Source organism: Cupressus sempervirens, chromosome 6 (assembly GCF_028749045.1).
Source record: "Cupressus sempervirens isolate cs-2001-9-10 chromosome 6, ASM2874904v1, whole genome shotgun sequence".
In the NCBI taxonomy this organism is placed as follows: Eukaryota; Viridiplantae; Streptophyta; class Pinopsida; order Cupressales; family Cupressaceae; genus Cupressus; species Cupressus sempervirens.
In genome coordinates, this window is record NC_143123.1 from 473,502,144 (window position 1) to 473,524,412 (window position 22,269).

At 34.8% G+C, this 22,269-nt stretch overlaps 1 protein-coding gene across 5 annotated transcripts in view; it reads left to right on the forward strand.

Moving 5' to 3' along the window:
- Positions 1-22,269, forward strand: part of TSL (Protein kinase superfamily protein) — a 131,086-nt gene that overhangs the window by 88,927 nt on the left and 19,890 nt on the right. For all 5 annotated transcript variants that reach the window (XM_089788611.1, XM_089788612.1, XM_089788613.1 and 2 more), the window contains 4 exons: positions 13,258-13,324; positions 14,630-14,727; positions 15,070-15,249; positions 15,540-15,750. In XM_089788611.1, coding sequence (XP_089644737.1) covers positions 13,258-13,324; positions 14,630-14,727; positions 15,070-15,249; positions 15,540-15,750 — 556 coding nt within the window. The remainder of the gene's footprint in view (positions 1-13,257; positions 13,325-14,629; positions 14,728-15,069; positions 15,250-15,539; positions 15,751-22,269) is intronic.

Sequence of the window (22,269 nt, forward strand, 5' to 3'; positions counted from 1 at the left end):
GGCCAGAATTCTTGGTCACCTGCTAAGTATTCTATGTTCTTTGAGTTCCTGTCGTTGATAGATTTGAAGGGTGAAGTAATGATATGGAATCAAGAACTTCTGAATGGTTATATATTTTTGAGATTGCTCTCACTTGGCTTGGAAAGAAATCAGAGCAGATGGAAAGAGAGACTGAAGAAAATGTAGACAGAAAAGAAGGAAGTTGACTCCAAATCGATTCATGGTATTCTTTCAATGGTCAGCCGCGACCCTTTGGCTACCATCGGTTATCAAGAAAACTATTGGAATACCAAATATTAAATCGATTGAGAAAAGAAAAGAAAAGGTTGAAAGAGAAGTTGGAAAGATTATAAGACCATTCAAATTGCCAAATATTAAATCGATTAATTATGCCAAGTGTTATCATTTAAAAGCAAAGAATATTAAATTGGAAAGAATAGAGTTGGAAAGTTGTAATTCGAAGATTATAATAATTCAAATGTTATTATAATTCAAATATTAATAAAATCTTATATGCACTTATAAACATCACTTTATTAAATTATTAAATTATAATGGTGCCAAATCATTTTTATATTATATGCACATAAATTAAAATCCTTTAAGGTACTTTTTATATTTAAACCCAATTATCTCTCAATTTATTTATTTAAATAGCTCATGCGGGTCCCATAGATGTATTCTGTTTCAACTTACCAAGTACTTAACCCATTTGCTCAATAATGGTGATGCTCCTGCCTAATTATTTTCTAACAATGCTTCCACCCCTTCGACATGTTTTCTGTAAGGAAATTCTCCGTAATTAAATTATAAATTATTTAATCATAAATAATCACAACGGTTAACCTTCATCTCTATTAGAATAGTCTTTAATGCTCACTATTGTAGCTTATTGTAAATATTAGAATGTTTTTAATATTTAGGTGTAGTCTAGAATAGAATGCTTCTATTCTATTCGACTCTCCTTTTGTATATATAGATCATTTTGATCTTTGTTTAATCAATCAAGTATTCTGCCATTTATGTTTGTAACATGGTATCATAGCCTTTATAAGGATTTTTTCGAAAAATTTATAATTTCTTTCGAAATTATCTGCTAAATTTTTTGAAATTATTTCTAAGGATTTCTCTATAGCCCATCTAGAATTTCTACTTCTTTGAGAAATTTATCTGTGCGCATCTAAGTTTCGGCTAGGATTTAAATCCTCTGTGTAAATTGTGTCTTCAGCTACTGGCGTTCTTGGAAAATTATGGATTTGTTTTCTATCGTTTTTTTTCTTAGAAACCCGTGGCTCAGTCTGTAAATCAGAAATCTGGAGGTCATTTTTTCAAATATGTAAAAACATGGACATTTTCTCTACAAACACGCGATTTTGGGGGCCGAACTTTGCAAATCGCGGCTTAATTTCGGTCGGCTTGCGTCTGCACTTAGAAGCCATCATCCAATCTTGCAAATCCGACTATTATTTTGCTCAAAACCCTAGTTTTCTGACCTCAAAATTTTTTTTGTTTAGATCTTCTTGGTGGGTTTTTCGAGATCTCAAATGGGTCTTCATCAGAATTTTGTGGGTGCCTCGATTTTTGTGCCTCAATTTTTGAGCTAGTGGATCTGGATTCCGACAACATATTATTTCTGGGTTTTTCGAGCTCTCGTTTGTGTACTCCGATTTTTTTGGGTCTTTTATTTTATCACCTCGAAGTTTGTGCCATTTGAGATATTCACATATTATGAGCATCTGTATCAGCAACATCAGAAGTCAGAGTCAATTAAAAGACAAGCGAATGTTGCTCAATAGTTAGAGCAGAAAGAATCTATCTATCATGCCTTTATGGCCAGCATACCTGTAGATCATGTGAAATCTTTTGTTTGGTACATAGATTTCGGTGCCTCTCGACATTTCACTCATAGGCGTGATTGGTTTGTTGAGTTCACTCTTTATTCTGACTCAATAATCTTTGGAGGCGGTGAAGAATACGATATTGTCGGCAAGGGCAATGTTCAGATTCAGTTCGAAGGAAAAAAACTTGTGTTCCTTAATGTATGTTATATTCTTGGCATGAAACATAATCTTCTGTCTGTTAGTTAGATTATAAAGCACTCCCCTCAGTTGGATATCGTTTTCAGTGGAAATAAGTGTTTGATTATTGATCATGCTTCTCGCACTACACTTGCTGTCAGTCTTGAGGATCATGGTATTTATAGGCTTGTAGATTTAGGCGATTCCCTTGAGCATACCTTCATCACCAAATCATCCGCTCTCAGCAGCCTCTGACATCAGCAATATGGTCACCTGAATATTCAATATCTAGCACCACTGGCTCGGGATAATTTAGTCCATGGCCTACCTAATATCCAGACCCAGAACCATCGCGTTTGTGGAGCTTGCCAAGCAGGTAAGCAACATAGGACACCATTTAAGGATGGTGAATCATGGCGGGCATCTAAAGTACTCCAGCTGGTCGACGCTGATGTATGTGAGCCTATGAATACTCCTTCTGTTACTGGGAATAGGTACTTCTTACTCTTTGTGGATGATTTCAGTTGTAAAATGTGGGTATATTTTCTTAAGCAAAAATCAAATGCTTTTCCTGTATTTCAGCAGTTTAAAGCTCTAGTAGAAAAAGAGTCTGGTTCCTCCATCCATACTCTTAGGACTGATAATGGGGGGGGGGGGGGATTCTATTCTTCTGCCTTCTCTGCCTTCTATACTACTCATGGCATTAGACGTCAGTTCACCACACCTCACACCCCTCAGCAAAATGGTGTTGCAGAGCATCGAAACTGTACCATCACAGAAATGGCTGGGGCTATGCTAGAACATAGAAATGTTCCCAAAAAATATGGGCAGAAGCATATCCATAGCTGTCTATCTTCTTAATCGGTCACCCACCCTTGTAGTTAACCATAAGACTCCTGAGGAAGCCTAGTCTAGTCACAAACCTAGGATCAACCATTTGAAAGTTTTTGGCTCTCTAGCATATGTATGGATTCTTGATGCCAAATGCACTAAGTTGGATTCCAAAAGCCATAAACTCATGTTTACAAGATACAGTCACACACATAAGGCCTGCAGATTGATTGATGTAAATATTGATCGTTTAATCTTCAGTCGTGATGTTGTGTTTGATGAGGAATTCGGACCATTTCCACTCTCTGCCTCCCCACTGCATTTCGAGATTCAGTCTTTAGCAATCTTTGACTTGGGTTCTTCTATTTAATATGAGTCATTTGATGCTATTGATAATACAACTCCTCAACCACTTCCCGATAATACAGCTCCTGCTTCTATTCCTCATCCAGGTATTCCGATAGCATCTGATATTGGCTCCTCGACCCTTCGGCCAAAATGGTGGGCTCAAATGATTAATGATCTTCGTCCTAATGAACTCATTGAGGGTAGAACCTCCAGAAATAAAAGCATTCAGCACAACATAGTTAATGTTGCGCTTCTGGCCAACATCCACAGTATCTCTGAGCCCCATACATATGCAGAGGCCAAAGGAATTCCAGAATGGGAACAGGCAATGGATGTTGAGCTTCAGAGTCTTCAAAAGAATCACACCTGGGTTCTTTCAGATCTTCCTCCTGGGAAGAAACCCATTAACTGTAAATGGGTCCATAAGGTCAAGTACCATGCAGATGGTACCTTGGACAAACACAAAGCCAAACTTGTTGCTCGAGGATTCACCCAGCGCGAAGGCATTGGCTATGAGGAGATCTTTGCTCTGACAACCAAGATGAGCACTATTTTCATTCTTCTTGCTATTGTAGCTCAGTATGGTTGGAAAGTTCATCAGATGGATGTAAAGAGTGCTTTTCTCAATGGTGAATTACAGGAAGTAGTCTACATGATGCAACCCCCAGGTTTCAAGGTTGCCGGTTCAGAAGCAAAAGTATGTAGATTCCAAAAGGCCATTTGTGGTCTTAAACAGACCCCTCAGGCTCGATACATAAAGATTGATCAGTACTTGGTTCATTAGGGATTTCAGCGCAGCCCGTCAGACAATAATCTGTATATTAAACACTCTGGTAATGATATTCTTTTTCTTGTTGTCTATGTGGATGATCTGATCATTACTGGGAGTTCCGAACATTTGATTTCAGATATCAAATAGGATCTATGCAGAACTTTTGATATGACTGATCTCGAATTGCTTCATTATTGTTTAGGTATTGAGGTTTGGTAGACTGACAACAGTATTTTTTTGTCTCAGTCCAAGTATGCTAGAAATTTGCTTGACAGGTTTCGTATGCAGGATTGCAAACCTGCCTCCACTCCTATGGAGACTGGTATGAAATTGTCCGCACAATTTGATTCTCCTCCTGTAGATGAAACACTCTTCAGGCAGCTAGTAGGTAGTCTCATCTACCTTACTACTACTAGCCCTGATATCAGTTTTGCAGTCAGCTACATCTCACGGTTCATGACGAACCCCAAGACTGATCATTGGATTGCAGTGAAACGTGTGTTATGCTATGTACATGGTACTTCAGATTATGGTCTTCTTTACACAAGGAGTACTACTCCTTAGCTCAGTGGATTCACCGATTCTGATTGGGCCAGCTCAGCTGATGACAGGAAATCTACTTCTGGCTATGTGTTCAGTATCGGATCTGTAGCAGTTACCTGGACCAGTAAGAAGCAACAGGCACATGCAATCTCCTCGACAGAAGTAGAATATAGAGGAGCTATCAAGGCAGCTTGTGAAGCAGTTTGGCTCCGTCAGATGCTTGCAAATATGCATATTCTTCAATTAGGTCCGACTTCTTTGTTTTCAGACAATCAGGCAGCACTCAAACTTGCCAAAAGCCCAGTGTTTCATGAACGAACCAAGCACATAGAGCTCCATTGCCATTATATCCAACAGTTAGTAGAAGATGGCTCTATTCAGTTACTCTATGTCCCTACCTCAGAGCAACCAACAGATATTTTCACAAAACCCCTTGGTCCTGACAAGTTTGTTAAATTCAGGGGATCTATTGGTGTAGTAAATAGATTGAGCATTAAGGGGGGGTATTAGAATAATCTTTAATGCTCACTATTGTAGCTTATTGTAAATATTAGAATGTTTCTAATATTTAGGTGTAGTCTAGAATAGAATGTTTCTATTGTATTCGACTCTCCTTTTGTATGTATAGATCATTTTGATCTCTGTTTAATCAATCAAGTATTTTGCGATTTACGTTTGTAACAATCTCAATTCCATGAATTTGTGATTAACGATCAACTAGCATGTTATCTTCACTTGAAATCATAATGACTAGCTATCTTACCATTTTGCCAGATTATAACAAATTAAACTGCCAACTAACTTCATGTGAACCTCAACAGCTATATTTGAAATTAGGTCAAAAATTGGGATGTAACAAGTTTGACAAAAATGCTCTGCATATTAAAGAGACCACCGACTTCATATGATAAACAGATGCCAGCAAGGAGAGAATAATGGTATAAAAGGAACGCCGAGCCTTTACTAACCACCAATGGTGATAAAGAACACATAAAGACTGCCATGCTTGCACACTAGTAATGCCCAGTCAGCTAGAGAATGAAGATGCAGAACGACAGAGAAATCTCAATGCCAAACATAAGAATGAGTCCACGACATTCTAGCAAGTCACCAGCAAATAATGATCAACGAGCTTCCAATCAGGAAAAGAAAGGACCAGAAATCTTTTTTGCAGCTACCAATGCATTAACAATTTCCTTTGTCTCTTCAAATGTATGGTCCTCCCATTTTATAAGTGACTAATATATATTTAATAATCTGTGAACCTTTGATCATAAAGAAATAGTAATATCTGATCTTTCCATGTGATCCCTTCTTTTGATTCGTAATCTATATATATAATGAATTCTGATTCAATGCTTGCTTGGAATGGGTTGCAGGGCCTTTAATATCTTTCATGTACCTTTTTACAACGCTTGTGTCTCTAAAAGGGTTGTGAATCTTCTTTAGTAGTCACTTCCTAAACATGATCCCACCCCTTTGCAAGTAAGTGTTCCCATATCAATCTTTGTCCATGCTCTAAGTGACAATCATTTAGGTGTACAAATGTTTTCAGACCATTGCTTATATTCAATCAACAGTCCCTGATTAATTGATAACCAAATCTCCTAATATAATCACTGAAAACTCACGTGTTACTACTGTTGTGTTGCTTCCTTTTGAAATGTAAAGTAAGCATTAGTAATTTTATCTGTCTGCTGCTATCTTCATAGTCTGGTCATTACTGTGCCAGTTTATAAATATTTACATGCTATCAAATAAATGGGGTGATGATTATCTCCCCAAGCATTGACTTGTCATATGGCTCTCAACAATGTCCTTAACCACTGATCATATAACTCTTTTAAGTCACTGTTAATGCTTCTTATACTAAGGTTGATTTCTTCATTGATTATACTTAGTGTCAATCTTTCCTTTGTGCGGTTCGGAGTCAACCTTCATTGTGTTACGTAGCTAACACTGAATAATCTTCACGGACAAGTTCACAAATTAAGTCACACCTTTATGTCTTAATAGTTATCGGTTATCCCACCAATGGAACGATGCTCTCAAGGATCTCAATAGCTTGTATTCTCATTCTATGCATAGATAATATGTTATTGAAGACCATATGGCAATGATGCCTGAGAGAGTGCCCTGATATGCCATTTAACATGAACAGTGGATGATAGGAGTGATTAAGATGACTGCCTGATATTCTGTGATGATTGAATATTAATATCTGTCTTAGGATGTTTAAGATTCCCACTGACAATTGGATAGTTTAATGATGTGTAAAACTCCTGATATTCATTTTCCAAGCCTTATGGTGATGGACTATTAATCAATATGTTGATTGCTAATGATGATATACTGATGGTTTTCATCAGGCTTCCTTAAAATATCCATGCTTTTGCAATTTTGTCTTCATAATCATATTCTATTATTTATTTGTTAAATTCTTTTGCAGAAAGGAGACATCTCACTATCATAGGTATACAAATCTACTTGTGATCACTTGCCTCATTATGCATCTCCAATTGGCTTGACCTTTGTGGACTTTATCCAAATGCATCTACCCATGGAATCAAGATAGTGACAAACACTTTCATCTGAGGCTATACAACAAATTTGTGTAGGGGCACACATCCATTCACTATCGCTCAACAAATGTGATGGGGCACAAGCACATCCAATTAGAAAGGCAAATAGAATACCATCCAACATAAAAAGTTCAAGGACTAAGTCCTTGTTGTTGGGTATGCAACTATCATTATTATTGACCACTGCTACTCTATCAAGAGATTATATTAGATGGTCATTATTGCCACTTGGGAAACAATTCTGCTTTAGTCATTTCGGCACAAATTCGTTTACCATTAATACGAAGTTGTGGCTTTGTTGTTAGTGACTTAATAGAGGATCTTCAATGTTCTCCAATTCCCTATGCTGCCATCCTTTGGGAGGCTTCCTTTTTAGAAAATATGGCTTTGAGGCTTTGTTTTAGAATGACCACATTGACCTTCCCAAAGTGGATGTTGTGTGCAAATGATAGTGTGTTTAGTTACAATTGGTACATTTTTATTTTTTTGACACTTTTGGATTTTGAGACATACTTTCAATGACATTGCAATTAATCACTCCTGTATTGAAGAAGGAAAATTGGACCCTATCTTAAACAAAATGGTACAATTTGGCTTTAACTTGCTTTGATAACATGCACTATTTCTAGATGATGACAGAAAATATCTCTATGCATATAAATTTCTTAGTAGAGAATTTACTATTTTTCTCCATTTTAAAAATATAGATTTCCCTCTTTAATTAAAATAAGGTCGAAGGTGTTGAACTCCACGTATAATGCAGCTCACATTGATTATACCATTTTTGATGCAATGAAATCATTGAACTACCATTATATAGACAATTTTATAAAACCTATAAACAATACCACCCAAGATGAATTGTACCAAAAACTATCCCAATAGTAGTCTAACTAAACTCTAGACCTGTGACGTAAGGGACAAGCTACAAAAGAGAATTCTGCAGTAAGGCAAAGCCAAACAACTAACAAAAACAGCAACAATACCAATAGTCCAACAACTGAAAGAAGCCAAGAACCAAAAAATGAGAGATAACATTACAAGGGAAACAATTCTCATTTACCTACACTACCACAAAACCTTCAAAAACCATTTATCTAAGAGACTTATGCTATCCATGTGTGTTTTTTCCCTTATTTTATAGAAGAGCATTGGTTTGACAATTATTAAAGTTAAGCCCATTTAGTAATTCCCAGTTTTGCAAGAATAACACTATTGGCAACCATTGAAAAATTGAATGAACTTGTGGCCTCTAGAGGTTTGTAATGTACATGACCAATAGATTTCGACCGCAAACTTTAGATCAGGCAAAAGAATTTAAGTTCCTCAGGTAGGAAATAAGTACAAAGCAAATTCTTCACCTTGTTGTCCGCCACTTTTCCATCTAGACACACCAGAAAGTCATCCCAAATGGAGAACTTACTATGTAGTTTGGTAGAATCTGTAAGTCTCATATTTGCTCCTGTACACTTACACTAAAATTACTTTAAACTACATACCATGCAAAAGGCAATGTTGATCAGGTGATTACCAATTGGCAAGGCAACTTAAGAACCAAACCTGGGTGAGCTGTGCTATACTCACTCTAATTTACCATGCCCGCTTCATTGGAGCCAATCTTAAGAGATAGGAACTTTTAAATAGGCTAGTATAGTATTAAAATAATATTTTAAAATTTAATAAAACAGTTCTGCAAGTAACTTTCTTTTAAGTCAGTCAGTTTTTAGTAACTTTCTGCTCTTTATGTTTGTTATTTCAGTACCTTACTATTCTGCCTTTCTTTCGTGATGGTTTTCATTACCAAAAGATCTTCTTGTAACTGTTTATTTAAGTAGTATTCCTCTCCTTCGTTTTATATTGTTCTCAATCAATTATTATTTCATACCATTAGAGATAGGTTGGTTTTTGGCAAATTTTCCAATAGATTTTTTGGTTTTAATTACCTAGAAATTTTGAATTTTTTTTTTGGTCAATTCCTTAAAAAATACTGTGGGGTTCTCTTGGCGGAGTTTTCTATAGAACAAAATTTGTGGTTTTTCCTGAAAACATTTCATGAGGAGATTTTTAAAAGATTTCTTGTTTAATTTTGTAATCAAGATTCAAAATTGAGGGATCTCAGTTTTCTGATGATATTTTAAAACAAAATTTTTGGTTTCTGCAGATGTGTTTATCGGTTTTCATTTTTCACTACAAAAATGAAGTTTTTGTTAGATCTGCAAGGGTTTTCATTTCTTGTGATTGAGGGTTGCTCCTTTTTTCTGATATGCAGAATTTTTCCAAAAATTCTGGTTTTCTTTGACATGGGTTTTACTGGTCTTCGATGATTTTTTAAAATTCTGGGTTTTAAACCTTTTTTCCACAAAACAAAGGTTTTTGATGACTTTTTAGAAAATTATGGTTTTTTCATCTTTGACAAAATGTTTTGATGATTTTTTTTATAACAAAAATCATAGTAACCTGCAGATTGTTTTGTGGTGCACAGAGGGTTTCTAGGGAAAACAGTGTTCTTGCAAATGTGCTAGAGTTTTTGTTTTGCAAATTTTTAACAAAATATTAGGAGTTTGCTGTTTTTGTAAAGCAGTGGAAGGTTTTTGACGGTTTTTTCCACAAAATTGTGTGTGACCTCATTGCATCAAGGGTCTGATGATTTTTCCACAAAATCATGGTGGTGTTATGCAACAGCTTCTTTTGATGTTTTTTAGCAAAATTCTGGGTTTCAAAGTTTTTTCCCACAGATTGTTTTGTGGTGCACATAGGGTTTCTAGGGAAAACAGTGTTCTTGCAAATGTACTAGAGTTTTTGTTTTGCAAATTTTTAACAAAATATTAGGAGTTGCTGTTTTTGTAAAGCAGTCGAAGGTTTTTGACGGTTTTTTCCACAAAATTGTGTGTGATCTCAGCATTGCATCAAGGGTCTGATGATTTTTTCACAAAAATCATGGTGGTGTGATGCAATGGCTTCTCCTCAGTCCTTGGTTCTTAACCAAAGAGGCTAGGAGAAAAAGCTGAACCTCCATTAAAAAAACAAGTTTTTTGCCACTTTATCATCGACAAACATTGAAGTCTTTTGTGAAGCTGATTGTGGTCACTGTATAAAAGTAGGGAGGGATGGCTTGGTTACCCAACATCATGTTGGAAGATACTCAACTTGTTTTTGTTCCTTGTCACTTGATGAAGTTCTATAGAAAGTTTGTTGTCAAGTCTTTTTAAGGTAGTTAATAGAATGAATATTAGAGAGGGTATTAAAATAATATCGTAATGCTTAGTAGAATGACCATATGAATAAGTCTCTTTTCAGTCAGTCAGTTTTAGTAACTTTCTTTTCTTGATTTTTGTAGTTAGTTTAGTAACTTACTATTGTCTCCGACTCTCTAGTTCTCGATTTTTTCAATTACAAAAAGATCTTGGAATTTTTTTTAAGGAGAATTCCTCTCCTTTGTTTAATATTGAAAATCTCAATGAAATATCATATCAGGAGGCACTTGCAGTCTTGACTTCGCCAAATCTCTACCATGTGGACAATACTGACTTACTGAAACTCAAAATAATAATCTAATGCTTAATTCTTAGCAGTTGAGAGATTTGAGTAGTATAATTGTTTACGTGGTAAACAGTGAAGAGCGATGGTATCATGAGTGAGGGGGGGCTCAAGGATATGATTGGCAAGGGGAATTGACTGTAGGTACGTAGATCCTGATGTAGGGAATCAATAATCTGCTAGCAAGGACATAGTCAACCACATTGTAAGAAAAGGTGTCTCAAACTTGCATCTTGGTCTTAAGAACAATTTTTGGGCAATAGATTACAAAAATGAGATTTTTATGGATCTGGAGGTTAATGCTTGCCTTGGAACAATGTCAAAATGAGTCTTAGTTAAAGAAAGATGGTTATATCACCATGGATCTCTTAGAGGTCTTCAATTTTAAAAGTAAATGACTTTGGTTGGCTTCTTGGATAAAAACTTATGGTCTTCAAGAGTTGGGCCTACCACATCATAAATGTAAGAGCATAACAAAGTTGTGAGAGGGTTACACTTGATGACTGACATAAGATGTATGTAATGACACATAATAGGATATCTTTGAACAAAGATTATGGAGAATGGAGTTTCCTAGTTGATGGGTGGATTATGATGAGCTTATGACAGATGTGGGGAATATGCTTTTTTTGTCTTGTGAACATCTTAGGATTTTGCCTTAAAATTTTGACTAGAAATTTGGTTGTGACATTTAGGGTATTTAAGCACTGGATATCCTGATTACCATCTGATTGTTTCATGTATTGTTTCTATGTTCTAGAGATGGAGGTTATAGAGTGAGTTTTGTAGGTGTCATATTGCCAAAATTGCTCTAGATCTCTTGCTAGTGGTACTTGTAAAGATTTAGACTCTGCAAGTGTATTGTAACCATTTGAGTATTGAAATACATTGAGTTGCTTTGGAGTGGGGATTTTTCTTGAAAAGGCTTTGCCCACATAAATTATTGTGTTATGGTATATTGATTTTGTGTTTATTTCCTCGTAACTTATAATTAATTGTCAGTGCAGGAACCACATTTCACATCTTACCTTCCTTTTACACTGTTGCTTCCTGGCACATGGAAAGATAGTGAACTTGCCAAAATCTAGATCACAGGTGAGCCTGTTCCGAATTAGAACATCCAGGACTTACATGCCTAGAAAAAACGGTTCCATTATGTTGAGCCTAGGTTCTTCCCATCTACTGAGGTTCTTTGCATATTGAATTTCTCTCATAATGACAAAGATAATCCTTTGTCAAAGTTGGATAGATGCTTGGTGAGTGCTAGCATAGAAATTATGATCACTCAAAAGAATGGGCCCTGGTGATATGTTTCACTTGTACTAGTATATGTAATTTTCTATGTACCATTTACATCTGCTTTACTTAGATGCAAGGCTCTTTCTTTTTATGTATGTCCTCTCATCCTCCCGCATGTCCCTTCTCCACCCAAATCTTGTATCGCCATTGTCTGTGAAATCCTTGAGACATGAGGATAGCAGGAGACTTGACCCCTCCCTTGACAATTTTGGGAGTGCATCCCCAAAACAGACCTTTGGGGAAAATCTATGCTTGATTAAAAGAAAACAGCAGAATGAAAATTTTCTTTTAATAATTCTGTAACTTCTTAAAATGTGAATTATTATTTTTTTAATTAGTGCTACTCCAAGCTTTCAAGACAGGCAGATGCAGGGATCTCGTTGTGGGGATGATAACAATTTTCCCAATTTTTTGGGATGGCTTGTGAAATAATAAAAACAGAATAAGAACAGTTAGAAAGTTAAATAGTAAAGACAATGTGCTGAATTTGCAATGGTGATCCTTTCCCTTTTAGCTTGTTAGGGGGTTTTCAATATTTTTTCCCTTTATGAGTTGCCTTTTTAAATTTTATGCTAAAATGCAGCAGACTCTAAGTCCTCAAAAAGGGGATGTCTCCCCTTTGTCACCAAGTCCCAGAATCTCTGGTATGTCACCCAGATCTCCAGAGATGAATCCCTGTCATAAACACTTTTTTCTATTGTTTCCATTATTAAATTTGATGCCTTATTTGAATGTCCAGAATTGAATCTAGATATCATACATAGCTAAACTCATAAAAACTTGAATTTCCTATATATCAATTTTTGTACTGCCATATCCATAAAAGGACCTCTTGGACTGCCTCTGCTGTTCTTGTCCTGCAAAAACTGTGGAACATGCTATAATAAATTATTAACTCAAGGAAATTCATTAGTGATATTTTGCATTGATGAGAATGGGTTCAGTCTCAAATCCATTATTAATACATTTCATGGTACCTCAAGGAATAACCTTTTTTGATAGACACACATATGACCTCTGTTGAGAAACATGCTGTGGCTTTGAAATGAGTATTCCAAATTATACACGGTCTAGGTACTGGTGGTATGAGTAACATGTCATGCCATCTATCATGTTATCCTGTCAAAGATATCATTTTTTATAACGAATAATTTGCCTTGTACGGAATTTTTTATAATAATCTCTAAAAGAACACCTACATGACATTGTTGAATTTATATTGATGGTTCCATGGTGGAGCAGTATTATGATGTTTCTTAAAAAGAACACCTACATGACAATGTTATATTTATTGTACTGACAATTTTCTGCCATGTATTTGATTCAGAGGTCCTTGCTGGAACAAAAGGAATCTATTGAAAGGCACAGAAAATCCCTGAAGAAGAGACAAACTGGTTAGAACATTCCTCTTTTTTTTACAAGTAATTCTTTTGGATTTCTTCTCTTTCTATGCCTTACTTATATTCTACATGATCTTTATAGCTTTCCTAATATAAACGTGTCAAGGAGTTTATGGAACATGCTTTTCTTGTTTTATCTCATTTCATTGGGAGGAAATTGTTGTTGTAGGATGAGATGTCACATGTCTTATGCATGTTGAAAGAAATAGTAGTATTTTGTAATGGAGAGGGAAGATTATGAGATATGGCATTAGATTTGTTTAGCTTAAAGGCATCTGGTGAAGAGCCAGGAAGCCAATTAGATTTTAGCTCTTGAATGGTGCTTCAGGAAGATTGCCTTAAATATAGCATTTGATGTTTGCAATATCATATATTTTGTGCATAGGGGGTATTCAACTTCTATCTTTTATGTTCTTCTAAATATATATCGAGCATACAACCTTAAGAATGCCCTATTCTCAGCTCATCTTTGTTTTTCTCCCATCCAGTAGCTCTAGAAACAACAGTTATTTGATGCAGTGATCTTTTTGATTTGTTAAAGATTATAGTCAGTGCATCTTAATCGTGAAGCAAAATATACTCTCTACATTCTCCACTGTATTATCATTAAGCTTTTCACCTTGAAAGTCCTTGGTCCAGTTGAAAGAAATTGTTGAATCATATGCTCTAATAGTTTTCTTCTCACTCTCGTATGCTTGCTGGAATGGTTTTCAGGTATATTATATTTTTGGATCAAAGTCAGTTGAAGAATTCAGTTTGGTGTACTCTTTAGTGTTTTTCTGTTGCAGCAATAAATTGAATTTTTGTTGCACTTCCACCTTTATAGTCTTTCAGAAAAGATTCCTGAAACATTTTTCTTTTCTTTAATCTTTTTTTTGCAGGCTTTCCACATAGAGAGAAATAAGTAAACTGAAATGGTCTAAACACTTAATCAATGTCTGCTAGACATGTAAATTAGAAAATCAAAGTTACAGCTTAGGAGAGTTGTTGAGAGAGCATTTTTATTTTGCTATATTTCAAGCACACACCTAATCACTATCATACTCTGCATTTCAAATTTTTATTTCTTAGAAAGGATATCCTAACATGCCTTATGGTTAAAGTGTTTTTAATCATCTGATTGCAACTACCAAAGAAGTCAATGACACATTACAGTCAGTACATATATATACCATTTGGAGTTTTGAGACTAACTTGGTCGCAATTATGATGCTTTTTCCATAGGCCATTAGTAATAATCTTATTTTTTTCTATCAAGTTCCATATTATCTAAGCATTTTTTGAACATATTGTTTCTAGACAAGGTTGAAGGGAGTGACAGTGAACATGGAACATCAGAGGAGGAGTTCTTGATTCAGGATGAGTTATGTAAGTCCCGTCTTCAGAGCATCAAGCGGGTACATTACTTACTTGATTCTACGACCATAGAATTGCAATTATGTTTATGTTTATTCTTGAGAATGAGTTTCTTGTTCAGGAACAGTGCTATTTGTATTTCTATTAATATATCTACAGTTTGAGGCTTGAGAAGATGATCAAAATGCATGAAATGGTTTCGTAGCTCAATAATTGGGTTTTTAATTCTATTAGCTATTGTAGTACTTCTGTTGATTCAATAATTCAGTATGTGTCATTATGAGTAGTTCTTTTGAAGGCTAACAAAATGAAATTGAACAATTAATAAAAGGAAACCTATTCTTAAAATTTAAAGATACTTCTTTCATGGTAATTGTTGCAAGGAAGAGGACCTGGCACTTAGAGAGAGGGACCGGTATGAATTGGAAAAGGGGAGGCATATACGTGAGATCAAGCGTATCAGAGATGAAGATGGTTCTCGTTTTAATCATTTCCCAATTTTGAACCAACGTTATGCACTGTTGAATCTTCTAGGAAAGGGAGGTTTTAGTGAAGTGTACAAGGTACACATCATCATTACCCACATTAATAATAAATAATTACATTATATGCCTCTGTTTGAATTTATCTTATATTTTTTATTTGAAGGATATATTAGATCCTTTTGTTTCAAGAAATAGTTAGCCAAGAAGCATTATAGCAATCAAATAACTTTGGGCAACTGATTGAAATTCTTAAAACGTATTTCTTCATTTTAATTTTATTTCATGATATTCATTTCTTTGGTGGACCCTTGCCTAACCTAAGGATATAAATGTTGAAAGAGCTGATATGAGATGGTTGGTTCAACCAGGCATATGACTTGGTTGAGTACAGATATGTAGCTTGCAAGCTTCATGGATTGAATGTACAGTGGAGTGAGGAAAAGAAACAGAGTTATATTCGTCATGCGATTCGGGAGTACAATATTCACAAAACATTAGTTCATCCTCACATTGTGCGGCTCTGGGATATATTTGAGATCGATCACAATACATTCTGTACAGTTTTGGAGTACTGCAGTGGTATGCCACTCTTTAATTGTTTGATCTTTATGACTACTGGAATTGTTACTTTGTATTATTATTCAAATTTTGTGAAGTAGAAGTGATAAATAGATTGTAGTTTTTTTCATGAAACTTAAGGACAATGTCCTGGGGCTAGTTTGGTTTCTGCATTTACCTTAATACCAAACATATTTGAAGAATGTAGGAGATCACTGTGATTAATTGCTCCCAATTACTTGAAATTCCAGTCCTTCACCACAGTTCTAGACATTGAAATTGTTGTGTGATTTTTACTCAAGTTAGCTTCAACATCTTGAGAAAAGCCTCTGAAGACTGAAAGGGACATAGCAATATAGCATAGACATAGGGCTTATCTTTTTTATGCAAGGAGCCATGAAACCCATCTAAATCCACTGTTTATATTGTGGCAGTACTGTGGCTGTGGTGTCAAAATTATATAAAAACACACATGGTCACAACTACATTATGAAAAGTTGTTCAGTTATGAGGTTAGTGAATTACTCTACAAAATAGAACCAGTTTACCATTATATGGTGCGCTGGAACAATTTTGCAGAGAATTATACCGTTATGCATAAATACATATTGTACAATTCAAACTTTGACTGAATTCCGATAAACTGGATACTCTATGGTACACATATTAGGATTTCCTAGAAGATTGTCTATGTGGCTCTTGAAATCCCCCTTGTGAGGCATGCAAAGTTGAGACCATAATCAAAAAACTCAGATTAGATAATTAATTAGCAGACGCAATTTTTAAAAAAACTCGAGACTTGGCAAAAGCTTAGGGTATAATTCAACAAATTTATCAAACAATAAAAAATATATTAATTTTAAACATTTGCTTTGAAAAGTTAAAAACATACATATTACTGAATTTGTAAGCCATATTACTTCCTATTTTACTGAGCTCATTGGGAACCCTTCCATAATGGTATGGGTCTAATCTGGTAATTAGTCTGTTCCCATTTCTGACCCAAGTTCCCCTAGGGTACAGACTGGGCACTACCTTGGGAAGCTAGGGAAGCTGCTGCCATTGGGCCCCAAGAACATTACAAAAAACACTTTTCTAAAACAAGAAGCTACTTGAAAGAATCATCTTTCCCGAAAGTAAGGGCATACGACTCTTCTACTTATTGCAAAGTTACTGGTTTGGGTTTGGTTTGAGGGTTTGGTCAATTGTTTTGGGGCTGGGTTCCTTTGCACCAAAACATATAAAAGTCAGAAATATATACATTTTTTGGAGTAGTATTTAAGTTCAAAGTACACCGCCTTTTTAATAGTCAAATATTAGTCAAACTTGAATTCATGATATTTAGTTAATAATGTCAAGTGTCAAAAATCAAAATCATCCATCATTGATCAAATATCATATGGGTTGGCAAAAATATTATCACCATCCATATTATATGATTAATGTAGTGGTAAATTAGAAGAACCACAAATAGTGTCATCGTGGGGTTCAAAGGAAACATGCAACAAGGCCTGTTGCATAAACCTACAGTAACTCAGATGTTTATATATTGTGCACTAGAACCATCTTTATTTGTTTGATCTTTATGTCCAACTACACAGCCCGTCAGTCCCTATTTCTATATGTTGAAATACAAGGATAAGAATCATAGATGTCTCTATCCTACACCTATGTGATAGGAAAACGTGGACTGTCTAATTCCACAATCTCAGTCTTAATGACTGCACATTTTTTGGCAGTCTTTTGATTTTAATTTTTTGTCATTTAAGTCAGAAAGGTGTTACTCATTAATGATGTCTGAAATTCATGAAGTGTACAATTAGATGACATGGATATCTCATGAAACATGCATAATCATTGCCAAGACAGTTATTTTTAAGGTGAGATTCATGGCAGCTAGTAAATATATAACAAGGCCTCCTACAAGCCTCTACAACATTTGTCAGCTTCCTAATAGTTTAGCCATAATTTTGAAAATCACCTAATTCTCATGGGTTTTTTCATGGTTGCTATTTACTTGTAGGCAAGTTCTAGAGAAATATGCTAGTTTTATGCTCTAACAGCCTAAATTTGGCTGGGGTTCACCTGGGTTCGTCTAGGATGGATTCCAAGGTTGCTTGAATGCAAAAGGTTCCAGATCCGATTCTTGAACATGGATTGGACCAGACCTAGAACTGTGTTTTTCTGCTAGTGAACTAGTAATACAAATCATCTGGCAAAAACAAAAGACCAGAACTGTGATTGTTTTCCATCCAAATTGCTATTTTTGGGTTTTAAACACTGGTTCTTTTTTCTTCAAACACGAGGGCTACAGGCGACTTAAATCTACACCAACAGGGGAGAGATAGCTGCATAAAAAAGATTTAATCATTGAGGGTGAATAAATTATTCTTTTTGAAAGTTTTGAATATTCGTAGATGTTTCAATTTTTTGTTTTTAAAAATTTTTTTGGCTTAAGTTTTGAACTTTTATGCATGATAAGGGGTTATGGTGCCATTTTAAAATTATTTATGTTAAGTTACGGGGATGTTGATTTGTAATGTTTTTGCTCTTGGTTTCTACATAATGGCTAATAGTCGTTGTTCAATTGCCCCAAATGTAGAGAGTTCATTTAAATTTGAGGCACCTTTATCTCTTTGGCAACATATGACAGTGATTGAACTTATTTTTGGTAGTGGGAATTATAATTAGCATTGTGGCCAACATGGAATTGAGTATAAGAGCTTGTACTTTCAAGTTGAAGCTCATTTCTATGCTATTCCTTGCTAGGGAATACAATTTTTTTTGGGCTAAATAAATGTTGATTTTGTCAGGACTGCTGCAAATGTATTAACACTGCCATGTTAGGTAGGTGCTTTCCAAAGGCAGCAACCCCTCATCTATATATTGAGAATAATCCAAGAAGAGACATGTCCCTTCATGAGACATGTCTATTTGTTAAATATATAGTAAGAAATTTTAATTATTGTTTTGTGTATATATATATATATATATATATATATATATCATATATATAATTTCCATGGCTTGTTATTATTTTAAATTCTCTCACATGATAATGCTTAGGTATATATATAAATTTATATCTCATATTATCTCACACATAATATATATATATATTTACAATAGTATTATCTCAATGTTTATTCGACTAAAGCTATCAAACATTAACACTCTCTCTTAGCTAGGGAGGATAAACACAGGATATACACTACACCATTGGTAATATTAAGAGTTACAAATTTGAAGGATATTTTTGATTAGAAGATCTTCACCATTTTGATATCACATTTGATATCATGGACATTGGCCTTTCAAAATATCAACACATGATATTCACCAAGTACTCAAAATATATTTATACAAGCAACTCATAGACCGTCAAGTGAATGACATCTAACTCTTAGTTGTTGATTTACAAGATATAATCCATTACAATTTGTTTCAACATTTACATAAAATGTATATCATGATTTAAGTTATTGTAAGATCGTCACCTTCCAATAACTTCTGCAAATACAAGTGATAATCATTTGGAAGTCATGACTTTTTCATGATGTGCATACAGGGCAGACCCATACACATATGAAATGAAAAGTTTACATGAAGTCACCATAGATACTTTCATGTGGCGTTGTCATGACATCCACCATGAACCATATCAGAGAATAAGGTTTTCACCTCAAACTTATCTCTCATAGAGAATAATGTATTACGAGGGATTGCTCTTGGAACTTTTCTTCACAAAGAAACACTAACCTTTTGACCCCTACTTCTAATAAAGTGTCAAAACTCCCTTTGAATTTGATATTAAATTTTGAGATTCTCGTTCAAAGTTACCTCTGATGCAGTGTCAGATGTCAAACTCCTTGAGGTTAATTGAAATGCATCCTTTATCTACTCCCTCTCTTTGTTCAAGGTTTTCCTCTAATGAGCTGTCATGCTTCCTTTTGATATAGAAGGATATTCATAATCTCAATCATCAAAGATATTCACTTCAAGAATCTCACTCTATCTAGCATGATCATCAAATGGCTAATGAATTCTAGATCAAAACTTCTTTGGAGCTACTATCATAAGATTGAGTTCGACACAATATTTGGTAGGATGTGTAAAGTACCAACCATTTCCTGCAAGAACATCTCCAGAGATTAAAAAAGAAGATTGAGACAAATAGCTCTTATAGTATATATAGAAATAAGAGAGACTACAACTGATTAGATACATAAAATACTCAAGGAAAATAAATGCTTATTTGTACATCAACATCCTCGATTGTCCTCGTCATTGTGGATGTGGTAATTATGCATATAATACTGAATCTCTTTCACCCTTATTATAAGATATTATATTGAACTCATAAAATATTGATCATCTATTTTGAAGAAATTCACAATGGTCTACACATGTGCATTCCTATATATATATATAATGTGTTACCAAATATACTTCCAATCATAATATCCATATCATATTAAACATATAAATGAATATTTATTATGAAATGTTCATTACCAATAAAGCATACCTTATGCCCACCTTTATGAGCATAGGTTTCATCCACTTCTTATGTTTATCCATGTGCTATACAATTTATGATTTGCTCAACTTGCAAGGAAATCATACCTAATCTTTAGACTTAACTTGTTTGGGTTGGTTCTCGAGACCTTTTCTCTTAATAACCATTTGCCTTCATCCATGTTTAATCAATGTTTATGTAGTAGATGATGGTCTTGTTAATCTTAGCTTGTCCTTTATTGTTGGGGATAAATTTGCATTCCTTAACTCGGTTTTATCGCATGCAATATGTACTTATCTTTTACTTGCTTTTGACTATTGTACACCTTTTATAGACAGCCTTGGGGTATTGGTTTGTTATACTCGGTATTACCGGTGACTTTTATAAACTCCCAAATAGAGGGTCCCCTCGACGTCAAATTTAGTCCCCCTTTTTAATGGTTGATCCACCTTGGTTCCTGTGTTTCCACGTTCCTTGATATATTAAATGGAATGACCCAAATAACCGTTCAGTGTTTGCAATTTATCTTTGATTTAGTATTTCCTCTGAATATAATTCTTTCAAATTGCCCGGTGCTCTCCTTTTGAAATTTTCCCATTAATATATATTTTTATTTTATTTTTAATTTCTCATTCCTTTGTATAATATTTTTTTATCTCGTCTGATAATGTGGGCTCTGCCTCTGATGTCTATTTGCTCACTTCCTCTTATGTGTCCCCAGTTGCTATTTAACAATATGATTTTATCTATATATCTTAATTTTCTTTTTCTTAGTCTTTGAATCTATAATACTCTTATGCAAATAATAAATGTCATTGGTTATTTTAATGCAAAATCTCTAGTGTGCCTTCCATTGACCAATGTGGAACTTTGTTTCTATATCCACGATCTGCAAAACATTTTGGTTAAATATTCCAGATTTGCACCATATGGGTCTTCCATTAGATTGTGAATCATATATTTGCAATTATTTAAATGGTTTCCCATATACAGCCCGTGCCTACAGAAATAAACCGAGTATACAATATTAGATTGTATTTCAGGGCCGTACCACTTTAAATTAGCCATACTTCCTCTTCTGAGATCTCGTGTTAACCATTGAGATGAATGCAACTTTTGCGTGGCTTTGGCCCTTGTTAGTTCATTCTCATTTGGAAAAATTGTTGAAATCTGTAAGCATGCTTTAGCACCTGTTTTTCTAAAACTTTGCAAATTAGTCCTGTGGGAATTTGTTTCAGTTTCTCCTTGGTTTTTACTACTAACGTCTTATAAAGCTTAAATTCTAAAAGAGGTAGCATACCCAAAATATGTTGAATTTCAAACCACAAAGTTCAAAGTTCAAGGTTCGAAATGCAGATGTGTTGGTTCAGGAGGTTGAATGTTCAGAATCAAGTTTGAAGGCTCATCATATTCCAATTCAAGGATGCATATTCAGAAGTTCTATAGTTTGGAAAATTCAGCTCGTAAATTAAAAGAGTCAAGGTCTAGGTTCAAAGGTACAACCATCAATACAACTGTATGCTTCAAGGTTCGCACAAGTTTAGAGTTCAAAAGCTTAGAGTTTACAATGCAAAATTGACAATTCACTTTCACAGTTCATCTATTTACCATTCCAAGAGCGCTGATTCAATTTTAAAGGTTGAGTTCTTTGGAAATTTGAATTCAAATGAAAAGTTCTCATATTCAAAGCTTAAAACTCCTAAGAGCAATTCAGATGTCCAAGTTCAAAGATTCAAGATTAGAGCAATTTGAGTATGCAATCTTAATAAAATCTATTGACTGGAGGGCACTAGCTCAGAGCTACAAGCAACCTGGTGATCCTTGAAATGCATAGTGTCTTAGCAATTACCACCAAGGTAGAGTACACTATGGGGGAAGATTGCAACCATATCTTTTGTTGTACTCGATATTTCCATGTTGTGATGGTATATAAATCCAATGTGGAAGCTCCTTAGTTCAAAACAACAGAGGAAAGATTTTGCCAAATTTTTCTATAATAAGTAACCCGATATCTGGAATGA